The sequence below is a fragment of the Tupaia chinensis genome, unplaced genomic scaffold (assembly GCF_000334495.1).
Source record: "Tupaia chinensis unplaced genomic scaffold, TupChi_1.0 Scaffold000086_1, whole genome shotgun sequence".
Classification (NCBI taxonomy): domain Eukaryota; kingdom Metazoa; phylum Chordata; class Mammalia; order Scandentia; family Tupaiidae; genus Tupaia; species Tupaia belangeri.
This window is the reverse complement of record NW_006159548.1, coordinates 5,208,926-5,228,512: the sequence shown is the minus strand read 5'-3', so window position 1 is coordinate 5,228,512 and position 19,587 is coordinate 5,208,926. Positions and strand designations below refer to the sequence as shown.

General features: G+C 39.3%; 2 protein-coding genes across 5 annotated transcripts in view; both read left to right on the top strand.

Annotated features, from left to right (window-relative positions):
• The window catches only part of G3BP2 (G3BP stress granule assembly factor 2), a 99,337-nt gene extending 92,664 nt beyond the window's left edge, over positions 1-6,673 (top strand). For all 3 annotated transcript variants that reach the window (XM_006142940.3, XM_006142941.3, XM_006142942.3), the window contains exons 9-12: positions 2,068-2,170; positions 3,342-3,470; positions 4,043-4,161; positions 4,654-6,673. In XM_006142940.3, the coding sequence (XP_006143002.1) occupies positions 2,068-2,170; positions 3,342-3,470; positions 4,043-4,161; positions 4,654-4,926 (624 nt within the window). In that variant the 3' untranslated portion in view covers positions 4,927-6,673. The remainder of the gene's footprint in view (positions 1-2,067; positions 2,171-3,341; positions 3,471-4,042; positions 4,162-4,653) is intronic.
• An 11,871-nt stretch (positions 6,674-18,544) lies between these two features.
• CDKL2 (cyclin dependent kinase like 2) overlaps positions 18,545-19,587 on the top strand; it is a 62,309-nt gene continuing 61,266 nt past the window's right edge. Inside the window, exon 1 of one of the 2 annotated variants that reach the window (XM_006142937.2) lies at positions 18,545-18,705. The gene's annotated coding sequence lies outside the window, so the exon portion shown is untranslated. The other variant, XM_006142938.2, reaches the window with a different exon arrangement.

The window sequence follows — 19,587 nt, the reverse complement described above, 5'->3', positions numbered from 1 at the left end:
AAGACGGGTATTTTTGACAGGGACTTGTCATGCAGCATTCTTCCAGCCTCGATCTCCTAGTTAGCTTGGACCACAGGTGCACATGACGTTCAACCTGTTTTATATTGTGCTGGGAGCCAAACTAGGTCCTTCCATGTGGACTGCACTACCATGCAGTACCACTCTGCCGCTTCCACCACCACATCTGGGCCTAGATCAAATTATTATGTATTGGGTTGTCAAGAATGATACATTTTTGGATAGAAAAAAAAAAAACCTGAAAAATAACTCATGACTTTTCTAACAACCCTATATTATCAGACTGAATATAGATGGTGGTGCTCTCAGGGCTGTCACTTAGGTCTCTGTCATACGTACTACATTCTCATATATGTTGGGTTTAGAGAACAAAAACTAATTTTTAAATGAACCAGTAGTTACTGAGTATCTGTATCAGTGCTTTGTTTTGGTCTTTGGGTGATGTACAAATAAGACGGTTGTTAAGTTACAAAAACTGAAGAGAGCTGAAGTTTTTAGTTATTTAACTAGCAGAATACTAGAACATGGGGAGCAATTTCATTGATATAAGAAAATGAGATAATCTACATGGAGGAAAACAAAATTTGGGAAGAAGCAGACAAATCTTTTAAACTGCTTGATAGGCGTTCATATATCTTTGTTAGTAAGCCTTTTGGTTAAATGGCACTTTCATGTACATATAATCTTATTTAATTCCTCCCGTAAGGAACATAGTGAGGAATATATAAGATAGGTGTCATACTAAAAAGATAAGATGTGCTCAGAATTTGAAGTTCTCACTCAAGATCATAAACTCACTCAGTGACAAAGCTAGGTTAAACCCCCAGTTCCCATGACTAATAAGTTAGCATTTTTGAAAGGCATAATTTTTTTTTTATGTCAAAATCTGCATTTGCAAATTTTAATATCCTGATTATACAAACGATGAAAGAGTTGGAGCTACTGCTTGGACTGAGGTCCTTAGAGATGATCCCCTATGAAGACAAGACTGAAATAACTAGGTTTCTGATTTGAGGACATCCTATCCATATCATGCAGGTGTTTACAGCATCCTTTGAGGGGTCATCTATTTTGTATTTTCCTTGGTCCATAAATATTTGAGCACTAGAAGGCATGAAGAGGTTGAGAATACTGAATATACTGTTGTATTAAGGAAAAGATAATAGCCGGTGTGGATATTTGCTGTTTTAAAAAATAGGGTTACTTTAATTGTTTGCATTAATTCAGTAGTTAGCAAAAACTTGGAAGCTAGCTTAAAATACCCTATTTTTTCTCACTTCCTCAATCTCCAAGACACAGTTAAGAAATATCACTGGGGTCAATATTTTAACTATGTACACTTTTTTTCCATGAGGAAGATCATTAGGCAGCCAAAGGACTTCTTTGACTGTTAATGCTACACAAGGTCCTATCATACATATTTTTTAAATGTGCACTTAAAAATAGCATCTTAGGTGCTAGAGTAAGCTAAATTGTGTACTTTTATTAAAATTCCGATCCAAGATTATAGGGTAAGATTTAGGAGATACTACTAAACACTATTACTTTGAAGGTTAACAAACTGTTAGGTTGTCAGAAGTGTCATGACTTGTTTTTCTATGCAAAAATGCATCATGACTTTTCCAAGGACCCAATAGAATATTTAGAAATTTTGTGCATGTATTGTCTTTCTAAGATAAAGATGGCTTTTAATTTTGTTTCTGTATTTACATGGAGTGGCTCATCTTGCATTTTTATGATTTTTGTAGCAATATGCTGTTTCAATGTGGGTATAATTTTATCAAAAATGTGATTTGTAAAAAGTCGCTTATTGTGAGTTAGACAGCATCGAGTGGGAAAACAAAACTTACCCTACAGTCCTAGATTGGTACAGAATATCTTTATAAAAATTCATTTTTCACATACATAAAACACTGTTAAAATACATTCTGAACTTAAATTTTTACCATTATGCTTGCTCTAGTGACTTGTTGATAGTTATTGCAGTTAGTTTTTCTCCTGTAGAATGTGCTACTTTATAATGGCTTTTTTTTCCCCCTTATATTTTAGCCAAGAGTTGAATCTAAACCAGAAGTTCAGTCTCAGCCACCTCGTGTGCGTGAACAACGACCTAGAGAACGACCTGGTTTCCCTCCCAGAGGACCAAGACCAGGTGAGTCAGCCACTTCATGGCCTAGAACTTGGAAGGTCCGAGGAGACTGATATTTATTAAACCAACGACTGTAGTGTGTTTTATGTACAGTTTAAAGTATCAAGTTGCTTTAAAGATGTGAGTAGCCTGCTGAGATGTAGTTTGGGTAGCACAACCACCTTGTAGAGGGATTGATTGACATGCCACAGACGTGTTTTGAAGCATAAATGACTTTGAAACAAATTTTATTCGGTTATTATCACTGGCTTTAAGAATTCAAAACTGAGCTCCCAGTACCTTAACTCTCTTACTTAGCGCTCTTATCTCTTCACAGATAAACACTAAGCACACCCTGATTCTTCTTATTTTGATTGTCTTAGGTATTAAGTAAGTTGCCGTGATTTTTGACTTGTTTACACTGTTAGCTAATATATGCAAGAACTCTATTTAAATTCTGTAAGAATGTTTAGATTGCTTTTGGGAGGATATGGGGGTAGTACACATTAAATTTAGAATGTTGTTATTCAGAGAAAAAGAACTTAGGTGTTAGTAAACTAAGAGTCATGGGAATCATCCTAGTTTTACCACCAAGTGACTTTATGATTTTGAGTGAGACTCTTAAATTCTGAGCTTTTTTTTTTTTTATAAGTATGATGCCTATCTTTCATATGCCTCACTGTGTTCCTTATCTTACTGGGGGAATCAAATAAGATTACATGTATGAGAGTACCTTAATGTGTATAGAAGTCTTTATAGATCATAGTTTTAAAATGACTGATTTGGCTGTGGTGGCATAAGGTCAAATATTTAGTAATTTGTGAATTTCAAAATTCAAGCATATATTTGATAAAACTGTACCTTAGTGACTGAGTTCTACTTTTTCCTGGTGATGGCAACAGTTTGGTTAAGGAAGAGTACCAGTACTACCATCTCACTTTTATTTATATGATCAGACCAATAGATATGAGAAGGGCGTTAGCAATTTAGTTAATATGCTCACTTTACAGTTTAGTGTCATTTTGTTTGATAACTAACCTACTAATTGTAGGTTCTACCTCTTTGCAAGGACCTCACCTGGTCTTATTAAACTAAAACAGAAGTATCAATGTAAAATGATACTTATATTCATTGCTTTGGACAAGTTTTTATATGATGTTGTAAACTTTAGTGTCTGCTCTGTTCTTATTCTCAGGCAGAGGAGATATGGAACAGAATGATTCTGACAACCGTAGAATAATTCGCTATCCAGACAGTCATCAACTTTTTGTTGGTAACTTGCCACATGATATTGATGAAAATGAACTGAAAGAATTCTTCATGAGTAAGTGGTTTATTTTGCCTCTAAATTAAGTTTTTAAATTAAAAATCTAAAGTTACTTTAAAGGGGGTGGTGTATAGAGTTTTCTCATAGTACAGCCAATGTTTACAAAGTAATGTCTATTACCTTTGTTCATGCTTTGTCTAGCTGCCAGTCTTGCCTTTATTCATGGAAGTAGGTGACTATATTAGCTGTTTTCTACTGTTTGCCTAGTTTTCGTTGACTTGGTTCAATAGACATTAAGAGAAATGGCTGAATAAATTAGACTTAAATTGAGAAAGGACTTATTTGGTCAGAATTAAGAGAAAATAGATTGTCTTTCTAAAACTATGCAGGTAACTTTGCTTGTGAAAGGACTATAAATATATAGAAAAGTAACAAAGCAAACAGCCAAGCCAGGCTCTTGGTACTTAGATGACGATCCACATGTATAATATACACTCGTTCTCACTGGCTATAGCAACTTTTATTTTCATATAGATGAAGGACATTGAGGTTATTCATCTTGAACAATTAAACCCATCTTAGCATTCTGTCAAAATACTTAACTTTTGGTGTAATGTATATTTTCACAGGTTTTGGAAACGTTGTGGAACTTCGCATCAATACCAAGGGTGTTGGGGGAAAACTTCCAAATTTTGGTTTTGTGGTTTTTGATGACTCTGAACCAGTTCAGAGAATCTTAATTGCAAAAGTAAGTGATTTGATGGGCTTAATTCAAGACTTTATTTTTTCTGTTGTGTATAATATTGATTTGGAGCATTCTTTTAAACCATAGACAATTTTTTATCATGGTAAAGCTAACAATAGTACATTATGGAATGGTATTTATGCAAAGAATAAAGTTTTGTTAGTTCTAAAGCCTGAGGAATGGGACATTTTAAATTATTTGCTGTGAAGGAACTTGGAAAGATTGTGTATTAATTTTTATGAATTTTTAAAGAATTATTTAATTTTATTCATCATCATCAATATTATTAATTTGACCAGAGAGGGAGAAAGTGAGAAAGCCAATTGCCAGATCCAGGACTCAAACCGCCATTGGCCATGTTAGAGTCCAGCACCTTAACCACCACACTGCTTGCTGGCCCTCAGTTTTCTTAATTCTTAGGATTTTCTTGCTTATCTATGCAAAGTAATACATTCATTAACCTGTCCTTGTAAATATTTTTCTCCCTTTTTAAAGCCAATTATGTTCCGTGGGGAAGTACGTTTAAATGTGGAAGAGAAAAAAACAAGAGCTGCAAGAGAGCGAGAAACCAGAGGTGGTGGTGATGACCGCAGGGATATTAGGCGCAACGATCGCGGTCCTGGTGGCCCACGGGGAATAGTGGGTGGTGGAATGATGCGTGACCGGGATGGAAGAGGACCCCCCCCAAGAGGTGGCATGGCACAGAAACTTGGCTCTGGAAGAGGAACCGGGCAAATGGAAGGCCGCTTCACAGGACAGCGTCGCTGAAGCCCCACTGTTGGCCAAGTCTTGGCAGTGGTACATTATTCATCGTGTTTGCATTCTTGTTAATTTTTTTTGGCTTTGGAATGTGACACAGCCTTTTTTGATCATTTCTTTGATGTGAAAACATCTTTTGGTTATCAGTTAAATGAGGTGGACATTATCTCCCCAATTTTACAACAAGATTCATACTATTAATTTATAAATCTAGACTTGGAGAATTAAGGACTGAGAAATGACCATATCTTAAACTACAACAAAATGAACTTTAAAGGACACGCCCACTGAATTCAGGTCCTTTGAGTCAAAAAAAATCCTCTGCTGCACATTTTGTTTAAGTGTTACTGTTTCTGCCTATTAATGTTGGAAACACAAATAGTGCAATTTGTGCAATTGGAGAATCTTGCCTTTTTTTCTTGGCTCCCCCCAAAATACAAACCAACAGAAACTTGTTATGCACTCATCAAAATGCACTAATGGGTCCTCTTGAACTCATTCACATTGACACCTGCAACAGGAGGCAACAGGGAAAAAAAATCTTTCATCTTCTTTTCCAGTAGAGAATAGTTTGTGAAATGATGAGGGCATTTTATCTGCTTGCTGTGACCAGCGTGTGTACACATAAACCTTAACAAGACTACAAACAAGTATATTCCAGAAGGAAATAATTTAGTTACGAACTAAATAACAAAAGTCAGAACTTCAAATGCTATGGTCTTAAATAATAGACCACATTTAGTAGCTCCATATCTAAGATGTTTCTACCTGCCCCTCTTCAGTACAGGGATGGCTGGCTGCTCAACACACTCCTCCTCCCCCTTTTCCTTTCTTTAAGCTGTGTACAGTGGAAATTGTCTTTACTGTATTTTTGTTCTCTGGTAATGTAATAAGCATGATGGTGCCTTCTATTAATACATCATTCCAGTCTTGCTGGTAATTTGGTACAGTATAGTGTATGAATTGCTGTGCTGCGAAGCCAAACAGCTACAAATGTTGAAAAATCATTGAAGTGTATAAAAATTGCAGTATCTTTTAAAAATCAGTAAAATGGACAGAATATTATTTATCTTGTTCTTCAGTTAAAGACTTTTGTGTTCTCTGTGGGAGGGAGTCTTGTGTGTTCTAGAGGGAAAGGGAAGGGAGGAAGTCAGTTATTTGAATAAGTCGGTAGTTGACTTTTAGCTTGAATGTGAATATTGAAACGCATCACTTCAGTGCTTAAAAAAGTCAGTCAACTTGATGTACTGTACATTTTTAGTGAAATTTTAAAAGCAGTCAGATTCCATAAACAGCAAGTAAACCTGAAGTGAGGATACTGCAATTTTCAGAAAAAAGAACAGCAGCTCTTAAGTGTTTGCATTTTCTATTTGGGGGGCAGGGAACTGTCATTCATTTTGCACAATTCTTGAACTGATGTCAGCACCCAAGTGGCTCCTGAATTTAAGTCTGGGACGACATCTTTTATTTTTACATGAATCTCTAAACAATTCTGTGAGCAAAGTTTGTAGCTGCTGGATTATTGTCTGTCTTTATAGCAAATTCCAGTAAACCGCAAATATGGCAAAGGTTATCCAATTTTGTGCTTGGAGCAATCAGTACATAATAGTATCTGATGTTTCCAACAAGAAGTGGGGTAAATAAGTGTAACCACTCAAAGCTGCTTGTTAGCATGGAAGACTTCTCCATTCTATCTTAGTCAAAACAAACAAAATATGCACTTGACATAGTAGCAGATTGGTTCTGAGATATGTAACTTTGCATTCAATAAGTTTGGCAAATGATGTGCATATTTTGTTTTTCGTGTACTGGGCAATATGAGTAAAATTAAATGTCTTTTCCCCTTGCTCCTCCCTGAATGAGGTCTTCCATGTCTGAGGGAAAGTCTTGCACTATTAACATGTATTTGGGGGACACAGATTTTCAGTTTCCATTTGGGGTCCTAAAGATTTTTTTGTTTGTTTATTTGAAACAGTTTTATAGTTTCTGATGTATAGTACTTGAAGTTCTTATTGGAAAATTACTTTGGAGTTTTGAAGCCTATATTCAGACTACTTTTAATTAAGTAGTTTTATTGTCAGTGTTCCCCTTCCCCCCAGTGTATTTTTCCTCCATTCTTCTATTTCTTTCTCATTGCTCCTTTATATATATATATCTATATATGTATATATCTATATATATTTACATTTCAGGATAGTACTTGAAGTTCTTATTGGAAAATTACTTTGGAGTTTTGAAGCCTATATTCAGACTACTTTTAATTAAGTAGTTTTATTGTCAGTGTTCCCCTTCCCCCCAGTGTATTTTTCCTCCATTCTTCTATTTCTTTCTCATTGCTCCTTTATATATATATATCTATATATGTATATATCTATATATATTTACATTTCAGGATATTGCCCTGCCTTTCTCCTTTATATATATATCTATATATCTATATATCTATATATATTTACATTTCAGGATATTGCCCTGCTACCCATGAAAACTGTTCTGGCACCGAAAGTAATGACAAATGTTACGTATAATAGAACAGTAGAGCAAAGAGCCATTCAGCTTCAGTCTTTACATACCATGAATTAAAACATCATATGGAGAAGTTTACATGGTGATTTGTTCACCTGCAGTACTGTGGACTTTAACATTTTGTCCCCTTTTCAGTGAAACGAAGTAAAAATATTCATCTACCATTACTGTTATTTGCTGGTTTTGTTTTCTGTTTTGATGGTAATACTCTATCCTTATGACACAGTTGCAACCAAATTGGCTTTACCATCTTGGCTTTAGTAGGTATAGAAGACAATGGATTACCATCTTTATTGCTGTAATGTGTTAAGCATTATATGCTAGTAGAATCTAGTTTAATTGTTTCAGGTGGAAAGTATTCTTTGAGTTTCCATTTTGAATGTGTTTGGACTAAACAATAAACTACTGATGTCTGCAGCATTCATCTATGTTCCTAATTTAATCTGTAGCTCTTGCTTTTCATATAACCCTAGTAAAAATAGTAAACAGGGTCTGTAGGTGGTGTGCTGGTTAAGGCACTGAACTCTCATATGGGTGACTGCGGTTCAAGTCCTGGACTTGATAGCTTGAAACTCCTGTGTGCATGCCTGCCCAAGATCCCAAAAGAATGGAGGAGAAGGGATTGTGGGCTGGCCATCTCCTTGTGGGGAGATTTCTCACTTTCTATCTGTATTTCTGACAAGTGCACACACCGTATAGCAAAAACCTTTCTCTAGTTAAAAAAAATAAATAAACAGTTCTAGAAACCAACTGTTTGTGAAAATTTATGTTTAAAAATGTAGAATATTGTTAGGTATTTAAAAATGTAGAACATTGTTAGGGATTTGTACCAGTCTAGTTAGACAGCTGGTATGCAGAGTTAATGTTAGCACAGAATAAATAGAAAGGTGGGAAATGATCAAAAGCGGACTTAAAACTTTTTTTTTTTTTTTGTTATAGGGCTCTCCAGAAAGAGAGAGACAAAGCAAGAAATCACCCCTTGGAGGGTGATGGCCATGCCACCAGTCCCTTCTCCATCTCTTCTTGGGATTTTGGACATGCACACACACGCACCCAATGTGACTTTTAAACTGCCAGGTCTGGGATTTGAACCATAATCAACTATGATGGAGTCCAGCAATGTAATGATTACACCAACTGCTGGTCTCAAAATCTTGGGTTTTCTAAGGATTGTTACCTTACAACTCAGAAGAAAAGGAGAAAGGAATGAGTAAGATGATCAAACTTACTTGAAGATACAAGTATGATCCAAGTTCAGAAATTAGAACAAGTTTATTTACCAAATCCTTCAAGAATATTAAGGGAGAAATAATCATTTAGTCATAGTGAAAAATGAAGTCTCAATTCATAGTAGTAGTATACTTTTTCCTTATAGGGGATAATATAGATTAATTTTTCTTAATGCACTGTTTAAAATTCCTAAATCCATCTTTACGAACTTGTACTGGATCGAAAACAAAATGACCATTATTTAAATAGTCTTTCAGAAGTGGGCCAGCAGGTGGCATGGTGGTTAAGGTGCTGGAATTCCCACCTGGCTCCCCATGGTTTGAGTCCCACACCTGGCAGCTTGCTTTCTCATTCCCCCTTTCTCTCTCACTTTCTCTGGCAAAACTCATGTGAAAAATAATATTAACAACAATAGTAATAATAAATCTTTAAAAAGTAGTCTTAACAGAAGTCTTAACATTTTTGTAAATATATATTTGACTCACTTTTAATGATAACTTTTCTATCTTTATTAAACCTGGAAAGACATATTTTAGAAGGGATAAAAAGCATATCCCACACTATTGGAAACACAATTTAAAGGAGCAAATTATTTGGTTCAGTAAATTTTTTTAAAGAATTTTTAAATTTTATTTATTTACTTATTTTGACCCTGGGGGGAGGGATGAGAGAGAGAGAGAGAGAGAGAAAGCAAATCTCCAGGTCTGGGACTCAAACCATGGTTGGCCTTGTGAGAGTCCAGAGCCCCTAACCGCCACACCACTTGCCAGCCCCTGGTTCAGGAAATTTATATGGAACAAAATATTTGATAATTTTAGCTACTCAAGATGCTTCACTTCAGTTATGCTGTATAATAGAATCTTTGCAGGTGAATGAAAAAGTCATACTAATTGATGTTCATATTTTTCTTTTCAATTAAGTCAATATGTCTTACAGATCAATAAGGAAAGACCCCTGGTTTTTAAAATGTTCTTTGTTCTTAAGATTTTCTAATTATTAGCAGACTTTATCAATTTGATGCCATAATTTTTAAAAAGAATAATTTTATTATTTAATTTTATCAGAGAGAGAGAGAGAAAGGAAAAGTGACAAAGCAAGTCACCAGGTCTGGGACTTGAATTGCAGGCAGCCATGTGGGAGTCCAGCACCTTCACTACCCACCCACTGGCCCCTTGATGCCATATTTCTAAGCTGTGTAAAATTATTGGATATGCAAACAATCAAAGTTTGGGACAAAATTTTCCTTTAGTGATTTTTAGTAAGATCACAAAGTAATTATCTAAAGTTATGTTAAAAAACTCCTAAATAATGAAATTACTGTATTTTTTGTTTGTTTTTTTGAGAGGTTTTCACTATAGGGCGAGTGCGCTCGCCAGACAGAGAGAGACATAGAGACAGAAAGTGAGAAATCACCCCCCAGGGGGGATGGTCACACCGCAATCCCTTCTCCATTCTCCTCTCGGGATCTTGGGCATGCACGCACATGCGCCTGGCCTGAGTTTTAAGCCACCGGGTCCGGGACGCGAACCGCGGTCGACTACGTGGGAGTTCAGCGACATAGCCATTACGCTAACTGCTGGTCCCAACATTAACGTTCTTTGAACTACTCCTGTTTATTGTTCCTTCATCCCCTTGTCTCTAGACTATTCTTTTCCCCATGAACTTCAGGTCATGTACCACCTTTGCTTCAATTTTATTGTTACTCAGTATTTTATTTATCTTTAAAAATTTCTTCCACAAGAGAGATGAGAGGTGAGCACCAATAGAACCTGCACCTGGCAGTATACCCCCAGTCTTAACCAGCATGGATTTGTGCGCACATGCTTAAGTGACTTAGCTATGTGAACCTGGCTAAGAATGAACATTTTGAAGGTCTATTTCATTAGCCTAGGAATTGTGTGTGTGTGTTTTCCTAAGGGTACTCACGCTAGCTGAAGAGATGGAGGGAAAGTGGGAAAGCTCCACTCCTCAGGGGTGATGGCCACACCACAATCCCTTCCCCTCCATTCTCTTGGTATTTTAGGCATGTAGACATGCACCCAATGTGTCTTTCAAGTCACTGGGTTCAATATGTAAACCACACAATTGGCCATGTGGGATCCAGCCAGACCTTAATCACCTTGCCACTGGCTGGCCCCGCCTAGAAATGTTTGAAGTCTCATTTGTTTGACTCAATATTTTCACTCTTTAACTCATTATAAATTTTCCAGACTGCAAGATTTATTATTCTCATGAACTTTGGGCCATTCAATTCATTATTTATTGAGCTTCCAAGTGCCAGACACTGAAGTGATGACTTAAACAAGTTTTTCATTTGCTAAGCAGGTTAATAAAACTTGGAGAGTAAGTGGGTACATACATACTAGAAAGTAGCTAGGGTGCAGACAACAAAGTGTTGCTCTGAAGGATGGGAGGGATTGGTCAAGAGGAATGGAAAAGTTGTTGAAGAGTTGGTAAGTGACAAGATTTTTATTTTGAACTATCTGTGGGTACAGAGTAAAATGGAAAGAATTCCATAATGGACTGGAGTCAATTAAGGAAAAGAATGTTGCAGTATGAGTCTAGAGTCAGTAGTTTAGACTACAGTGGTAGTACCAGGACAGATTTCAAAAACCCGACGTTAGGATGGTCTTTAGAGAAAGGTGATAATAAATATCCAAAGTCTCACAAAACAGCAATGACAAGTTAGGTGAGTGACAGGACAAGAGAAAAAAAGGTTTTAAAGTGGGGGGACAGGTGTGCTGGGTGAATAGGATTTAGGTGTGAGCAGGACTTGAAAAGATGAAGCTAGCTAAGAGTGGTGGTGGTTTTTTGTAGAGGATTTTGCCTTAGGGCATATATGCTTATGGGGGTGAAGAGGGAGAGAGTAAGAAGGAAAATGAGAAATCACCCCCCAGGTGGAGTGGCCACACTGCAATCCGTTTTCTTGGGATCTTGGACATGCATGCACACCTGCCTGGTTTAAGTTTCAAGCCATCAGGTTCATCCGCAGTTGACCATGTGGGAGTCCAGCAACGTAACTGCTCCACCATCTGTGGGTCTACTGAGTGTAATCTTGCACGTCTATAGTTTATTTAGTTTTCTTTGCTTATACTTTATTTCAGAACATTGCACAGTAACTTTTATGTCATGTATTTTTATTAGTCTTTTTTTAAAGAGTCTGTGCTGTGCACATTAAGGGAAATAGACATGATCCCAAAAAATGAACTTCCAAAATACAACCATAGTTCCTATAAGTACCTTAGGCATACGAATTTTTCTTTTGGATTACTTTTCATATTATCGTTTATTTCATGCACACATCTCATTGAACATTGTCTTTATCAGGTGTTTCTTGAGCATCTCTGTATTAGGTTCTTGATGTAGAGGATATGTGAGAAATTGAGGACACATGAATAGATAAGGCCCTTGGTCTCCCTGAGCTTGCTTATTAATAAGGGCAAACTAACAGTTGTAAATTATATGAAAAGGATTAAAATAATACAAAGCAATTGAGTGCCATTAGGTCCAGGAGTCGAACTGCAGTCTGCTGTGTGGGAGTCCAGTGCCTTTAACCACTATGCCACCTACCAGCCCGGAAAGTTGAAATTTTTTGAGAGAGCGTGCAACATGTAAGTTTCAGTTGAACATGTAAGTTTCTAGTCTGAATACAGTTCATTTAGTCTTAATCCTATGAAAAATAGTACGATTTCTTTTTTTAAAGAATTATTTAACTTTATTCATTGTTATTTTTTAAATTTGCTATAGGGCACGTGCGCTCACCAGAGAGAAGAAAGTGAATAAGCAAGACATCGGGTCTGGGATTCCAACTGTGGTCCGCCATGTGCGAGTCCAGCATCCTGACCACCATGCCACCTGCTGTTGTCAGTGTTTTCTTTTTATAGAAAGGAGGACTCGGGCACAGAGGGTTAGCTACTTACCTAAGACCTCAGGGGTAATATGGGGTAGAACTAATAGAGAATGTTACAGAGGCTAGAGGTGGGGCTGTTCTAGTCAGGATAGTAATGAAAGGAAGTACATTTGAGACCTGAAGAAGGCAACTCTCAGAAAATCTGGGCCTTCCAAGTGAAGAACAAATGCAGAGTGTGGAGGACTGTGGGAGTTCAGTGTGTTCAAGAGCAACAAGAAGGCCAGTGTGGCCACAACAGTAGTGCAGGCGCTAGTGAGAGAGAGAGACCTAGATGCAGAACTAATCTAGTTGTCTTAATCACTTTAACGTAATGAATTCATTAAACTACTACATTGAAAACAGAATTGGCTCTATTATAGCAAGCATCCTTCCATCAGAGAACCTCAACTTCCAAATGAGTCAATCCCTTTTCTTTTTTAAAGAATTGTTTTATTTAACGTTATTTATTTTTAATTTGACCAGAGAGGGACAGAAAGGAAGAGGGAAAATGAGAAAGTAAGCTGTCAGGTCAAGGACTCAAACCAAGGTTGGCCATGTGGGAGTCCAGCACCCTTAACCACCATGTCATCTGCCAGCCCTACATTTTCTTTAAAAAAAAAATTATTTAGAGGCTGGCAGATGGTGTGGTGGTTTTGGCGACCCCCCACTGCCCCAACCATGGTTTGAGTCCCCAGACCTGGTGGCTTGCTTTCTCACTTCTTCCCCCTCTGTCTCTGGTTAAATTAAAAATTAATAGTAATAATAAATAAAATACCTTTAAGAATTTTATTATTTTTTTCATAATATTTTTATTATTTTTTTCAGTTTTGCCTGAGAAAGAGAAGGGGGGTAGAAAGCAAGCTGCCAGGTCCAGGACTTGAACCACGGTCGGCCATTTGGGAATTCCAGCACCTTAACTGCCATGCCACCTGCTGACCCCAAATAAAATAATACTTTTTTAAAAAATCATGGTTGGCCATGTGGGAGTCCAGTACAGACTGTTGCAAGAATTACTTGACAGAGGTGATTGCTAATGTGAGAAAAAGAAAGGGTCTACTCTAAGCTAAGATACATAAATTCATTGGAAAAGAATTCTGGAGAAGCTATAAATTTCTCATCCCTCATAGATTAATATATATATGTGTGTGTGATATATACACACATATAATTTTTTGCCAGAGAGTGTGTGCACACACTGCATGAGACAGGGTGCATGTGGCCGCCGATGAGATGGAAAGAGAAAGAGAAATCACCTCTAAGGGGGGGGATAGCCACACTGCAATCCTTTCTCTGTTCTCTCAGGATTTTGGGCATACATATATGCACATTCCTGTTGTGAGTTTTAGCTGCCGGGTCTGGGACTCATACTGTGGTCGTTAAAGAGATTTTTGCTATAGTGTGCATGTACTCTCTGTAGAGAGAGAGAGAGACAAAGCAAGAAATCATTGCCCAAGGGGGATGGCCATACCACAATCCCTCTCCATTCTCCTCTCAGGATTTGGGGCACACACAAACACCGTGAATTTAAGCCATTGGGTCTGGGACTTGAACTGCGGTCTCTACTACCTGGGAGTCTAGCAACATAACGATTATGCCATTTGCTGATCCCTAAAGTTCACTTTGTAACGTACAATTCATTGTTTTGCTTTTTGTTTTTTTAAGTTCAGTTACAAAGTTGTATAACCATCACTAGTATCTAAGTCCAGTATCTAATATATTTTTACCATTCCCAAAAAAACCCCATATCCATTAATAGTCACTCCCTAATTGCCACCTCCCCTGAGCCCCTATTAACCACTGATCTTGTTCCTATTTCTATGAATTTGCTTGTGCTAGACACGTAGGCAAAATGAAATTGTAACAGCTTTTTGTGTCTGGCTTTTCACTTAGTGTAGTGTTTCTAAGATTCTTTCTTGGGACCAGCAGATGGTGTAATGGCTATGTCGCTGGACTCCCATGTAGTCGACCGCGATTCAAGTCCCGGACCCAGTGGCTTAAACTCACGCTGGGTGCCTGTGCGTGTGTACCCAAGACCTCAAGAGGAGAATGGAGGAGAAGAGACTGTAGCATGGCCATCCTCCCCCCCCACCCCGGGGGGGTGATTTCTTGCTTTTTGTCTCCGTCTTTCTGGCGAGTGCCTGCGTGCTATAGCACAAAAAAAAAAAAAGATTCTTTCCCATTGCAGCATGTATCAATACTTCCTTTTATATTCTATTTTAATTTTTTTAGAGGTGTTTTTTTGTTTTGTTTTTGTTTTGTTTTGTTTTGCTGTAGGGCGCGGGCATTCGCCAGAAAGACAGGAAGAGACAGAGAGACAAAAAGCGAGAAATCTCCCCCCTCACTCGGGGGGGATGGCCATGCCGCAATCCCTTCTCCTCCATTCTCCTCTCGGGATCTTGGGCACGCATGCACACGCGCCCGCGTGTGTTTAAGCCACCAGGTCCAGGACTCAAACCATGGTTGACTCCATCGGAGTCCAGTGACATAGCCATTATGCCAACTGCTGGTCCCGATACTTCCTTTTATAGTTGGTAACATTCCATTGAGTGCATATACCAATTTTTTCTCAGCTGATGGACATTTGAGTTGTTCCCACTTTTTTGGCTATGGCAAATAATGCTGCAGTCACCATGTGTGTACAGACGAGCACAGACCACCTGGTGAACGCAGATGTGTGTGAACGTGTTTTCATCTCAGGTGTATCCGTGAGTGTGGAACCGCTGTCACCACCTTCGTTTTAGTGCCATCATCTCCAGCTCTCGCAATGTCCATCTCATGCATTTCCACATCGTTTTTAAATTTTTTAGAACATTTTCACTTTCTTCAGTGATTAAGATGTCCCTCTCAGCCTTTTCTATTATCATCCCATTTGGATAGTTTTTCTGTTAATGAATTTTTCATACTGTGCCCTTTAAGTTTGTTTTAACTCAGGTGACTTTTAACTCAAGGTTTTCCCTTGAACTTCGGCTACCCAAAGAGCAGCCACACATTCCACCCTATAACTGAGCATCATTTGTGCCATTTCCAGGATCTCGAATTCACATTTATTTCACTAATTTTTCTCTTTCTATAATATTATATTTTGCTCCTGCTAAGTCTATTCTGTTCTTTTTTTAAAAAAATAATTCTTTTACTTAACTTTATTTTAAATTTGATCAGAGAGGGATGGGGCGGGGGGGGGGGCCGGGGCAAGAAGACTTCGGGCTGCCAGATCCGGTACTCAAACTGCAGTCGGCCATATGGGAAGTTCAGCGCCCTTAAGCACCATGCCACCTGCTGGCCCCAAGTCTAGTCTAGTCTACATGCCTATAATAGCCTCCAGTCCCTCAGTGCCTCCCTATTTCAGTTTACTAGCTGCCTGCTCTCACAATGTATCTTCCTATCCAGCTAGAACTTAGAACAAGCCATTCCAGTGGTGTTTCTCCAACATCCTTGGTTTTGTAACTCCCTGGATCTCCTTCTCCACTGATTCTCTAGTAAGGTAGTTGACATATCATTTATATCCTCCGTTATTGAACCTGGTCTGGCCAAGGCCTGTGTTACAGGGTCAGTTGGTTCCATTGTAAATGAATGGTATCTAGGGCATTCATGGGCATATTGTACTATTGGTGTTTCTTTAATATGAAAATAACTTGTTATAACTACCTATTTCAAGGAGCTTCGCCCAAATCTTTTAGCCTCAATTTTATAACACCTTTTTTTTATGAAAAAACATTCTTTTACTGAAAAGATAAAGGCCAGCCAATGTGTGTGACATTCACTTTTCTTAATCTTTCCCCTAACCCCCTTCTTTTCAAGCTTAAGTCATTGCCATTTGATGTTGCCTTCTCTCCATTACCTATCCTTGGTTTTCCAGTATTCCTTTTCTTGCCCCACACCCTTCTTTTTTTTTTTTTAATTGCTAGAGGGGATGTGGACTCCTGGGAAAGGTAGAGGGAAAGTGAGAAAGCACCCTCAGTGGGGATGGCCACACCACAATACATTAGCAATCCTGGACAGGAAACCCTGGATGTGTAATTCGTGGATACTCTGGCTCCTTTACAACTACCTTTCAAAGTCAGTTCTTTCTGAAATTGTCTCAAGCATCACCTGTTCACTAAATCCAGTATTTTCCGTCTTTTTGGTTCTCTGTGCAATATAGACAGGTTATTTAAACTTCAGGTCCTCTTTTTTTTTGGAGAGGCTTTTTGCTATAGAGCGCCTGCACTTGCTAGAAAGACAGACAGGGAGATAGAAGGTGAGAAATCACCCCCCAGGAGATATGGCCACGCTGCAATGCCTTCTCCATTCTCCTCTTGAGATCTTGGACATGCACGTACACGTGCCCAGCGTGAGTTTAAGCCAACAAGTGCGGGACTCGAACAGTGGTAGACCACATGGGAGTCTAGTGACATAGCCATTACACTAACTGCTGGTCCCTGAGGCCCTTTCACTTTTAAGGGCCTTAAAATGTTTATGTGATTGAATATTTTTATAAACTTACAAAAGTAAAAATGTTTTTGCACTCTGATTCTCAAGCTAAAGGCCCAACAAACCTGGATCTCCATATTAAAGAAGGACATCAGATTCTGTTCTGGTCTATAGAGGTAACACAATGAGGCATGATGGCTTCAACTTGTCACAGCTAATTGTTACATTAAGACATCTTGAGGGGCCAGCAGATGGCATGGTGGTTAAAGGCGCTGGACTCCCACATGGCTGACCACAGTTCGAGTCCTGGGCCTGGCAGCTTACTTTCTCACTTTCTCTTTCTCTCTCACTCTGTCCCTCTGTGGTCAAATTAAAATAAATAAAATTAAATTAAATAATTTTTAAAAAGACATCTTGGACTCATATCCATACTAATCCACACCCTGGTCCCAGGTCTGGTCTTCAGTATGACAGGTTCAGGAACTACAATGGATTTTAAGCAGTTTGTCCAAGGTCATTAAGCATTGAAAGATTAATACATAACCAAACACAGAAGTTTATAAATAAAACCTACCTCTTAGTAGTCAAATGAAATAAAAATACTTTCATATTAGATATTTTCAGACCAGCAGGTGGCGTGGTGGTTAAGGCACTGGACACTCCCACATGGCTGACCACGGTTCAAGTCCTGGACCTGGTGGCTTGCTTTCTCATTTCTCTCTCTCTCTGTCTCTCGCTGGTCAAATTAAAATGAAGGAATGAATGAATAAATAAATAAATATTTTTAAAAATACTTTCATATTAGATATTTTAAAGTTATTTATTATTTTTTATTTTGACCAGAGAGAGGGGGAAAGTGAGAAAGCAAGCCTCTAGGTCCAGGACTCAAACCACCCTAGCCACAACCTTCTGGCCTCCATATTTAAGTATAATAAGTTAATAATTGACTAGGGCATGTATGTCTGCATTCAGGACACAGTTTCCCCGAATCAAGGTATTTTAGAGACAAAAATCTAGAGAGGTTATCCTGGTTGAAAGGAAAATAAGTGGCCTCATGGCCTCCTTGATGCTTCGAGTATCTTGAAACCAGGGATGTTCTCCCCAAGGTCCCTCCTAACAACCAGGTGTGTCATCAACTACCTTCTGTCACTTGGCCTCGCCTACTAATCGTCACCTCCTAGACCTCATCACTCATCTACCTGGCTCGGGTTAGCCTCACCGCCCGGGACGACAAAGGAGCTTCCAATCGCGATAGGGCAGAATCTTCCCGGGTGAGGGCGTTCGACCCCGCTTCTCACCCCAGGAGTAGGCTGTGAGGACGCGCTCTTGGCGTGGTCTTGGCAGTCCTACAGAACCACCACCTACCCCTCCGCGTGGGGCACCAGATGACCTGCCCTCAGCCGGGAGCATTGGGCTCCTGGCGAAGGCGGACAGGTGCTTTGAGAACGCAGGTGCGTGGTGAGACGCCGGCGTCTGCGCGTCAGGGAACTGGGCCGAGCCCCAGGTGAAGGGGCGGGGTCGTTGAGTTAAGCCAATCATAGCGCGTGACGACAGGGCCCAACCAATCAGAGCAAGGGAAGCCAGCCCCACTCGGCGGGCCGGGCGGATGAGGACCCGCCCCTTGCAGCTCCGAGGCCAACGCCTTCGCCCAGGGCTAGTTGGAGCGGTGCAGGGTCCCAGGCTCGAGGGCTCGGCCGCTTTTCGAGCTGGGAGGCGGTGGCCTCTCACCCCAGGTAATATCCCCACGGGCCTTGCCTTAACAGGTGTTGGTGCCTGCCGTGGACGCGTTCTGACCTGTGCCGTATCTCTCTCTGGAGACTGTGCCTAAGGTTGGGGACAGTGAGGTCGTTGCCTTGACGACAGCATGCGGTCCGCGGTCCTCCTAAGTGTGAGCTTGCAGCGGGCCGAGGCCCCTCTCCCTGCCTGCCGGCTTCACCTAGGACCCGTGGCTGTGTCTGCAGAAGAAATCACAGCAGCGCTGGAACTGCTGGTTTGGTAGTCAGCATCTTTTAGACCTGCCAGCGACATGCAGTGCACCTCAAATTTGTTTCCAAGTTGAAAACCTTGGGTCTTTCCAGCGAAGGGATTTGAAGAAACAGTAAGTATAAGGCTTCTGCGTATTATCTGGTTCTTTTATCTATAAAAGATGTAAATCTGACTTAAAATGAAAAAATTCGCATTATCTGAGTGTTTTATCTAAATAGCGGGTTTTCAGAATCATACGCTTAAGTGGCACGTGTCCGGAATGCCACATTGCCAATTTGACAGGCTTCTTTTCAGTACCTGTTGCCCTTAATTCAAGAGTAGAAAGCATAAGAAGTTACAGTTGATGACTTACTGTTTCAGGAAACAAGGGGCTTTGTAGACTGATACTTTTTAAGTATCCGTGGGCTGTGTGGCTTGAAAAAGCAGGTGTGTTCAGTGTGGCATGTCCAGATGTGCAGTTGGTTGGGAGAATAACCTTGGAGTGCTCAACTTGCATACTGTTAGCTTATGACATCTTCAGAACACCTCAGATATGCTTAAGGTCATTTTTAATTTTGTTCATTATGTATTTTTTTCATTATTATTCAACTTTATTTATTTATTTATTTATTTTTAACTTGAGGAGGGGG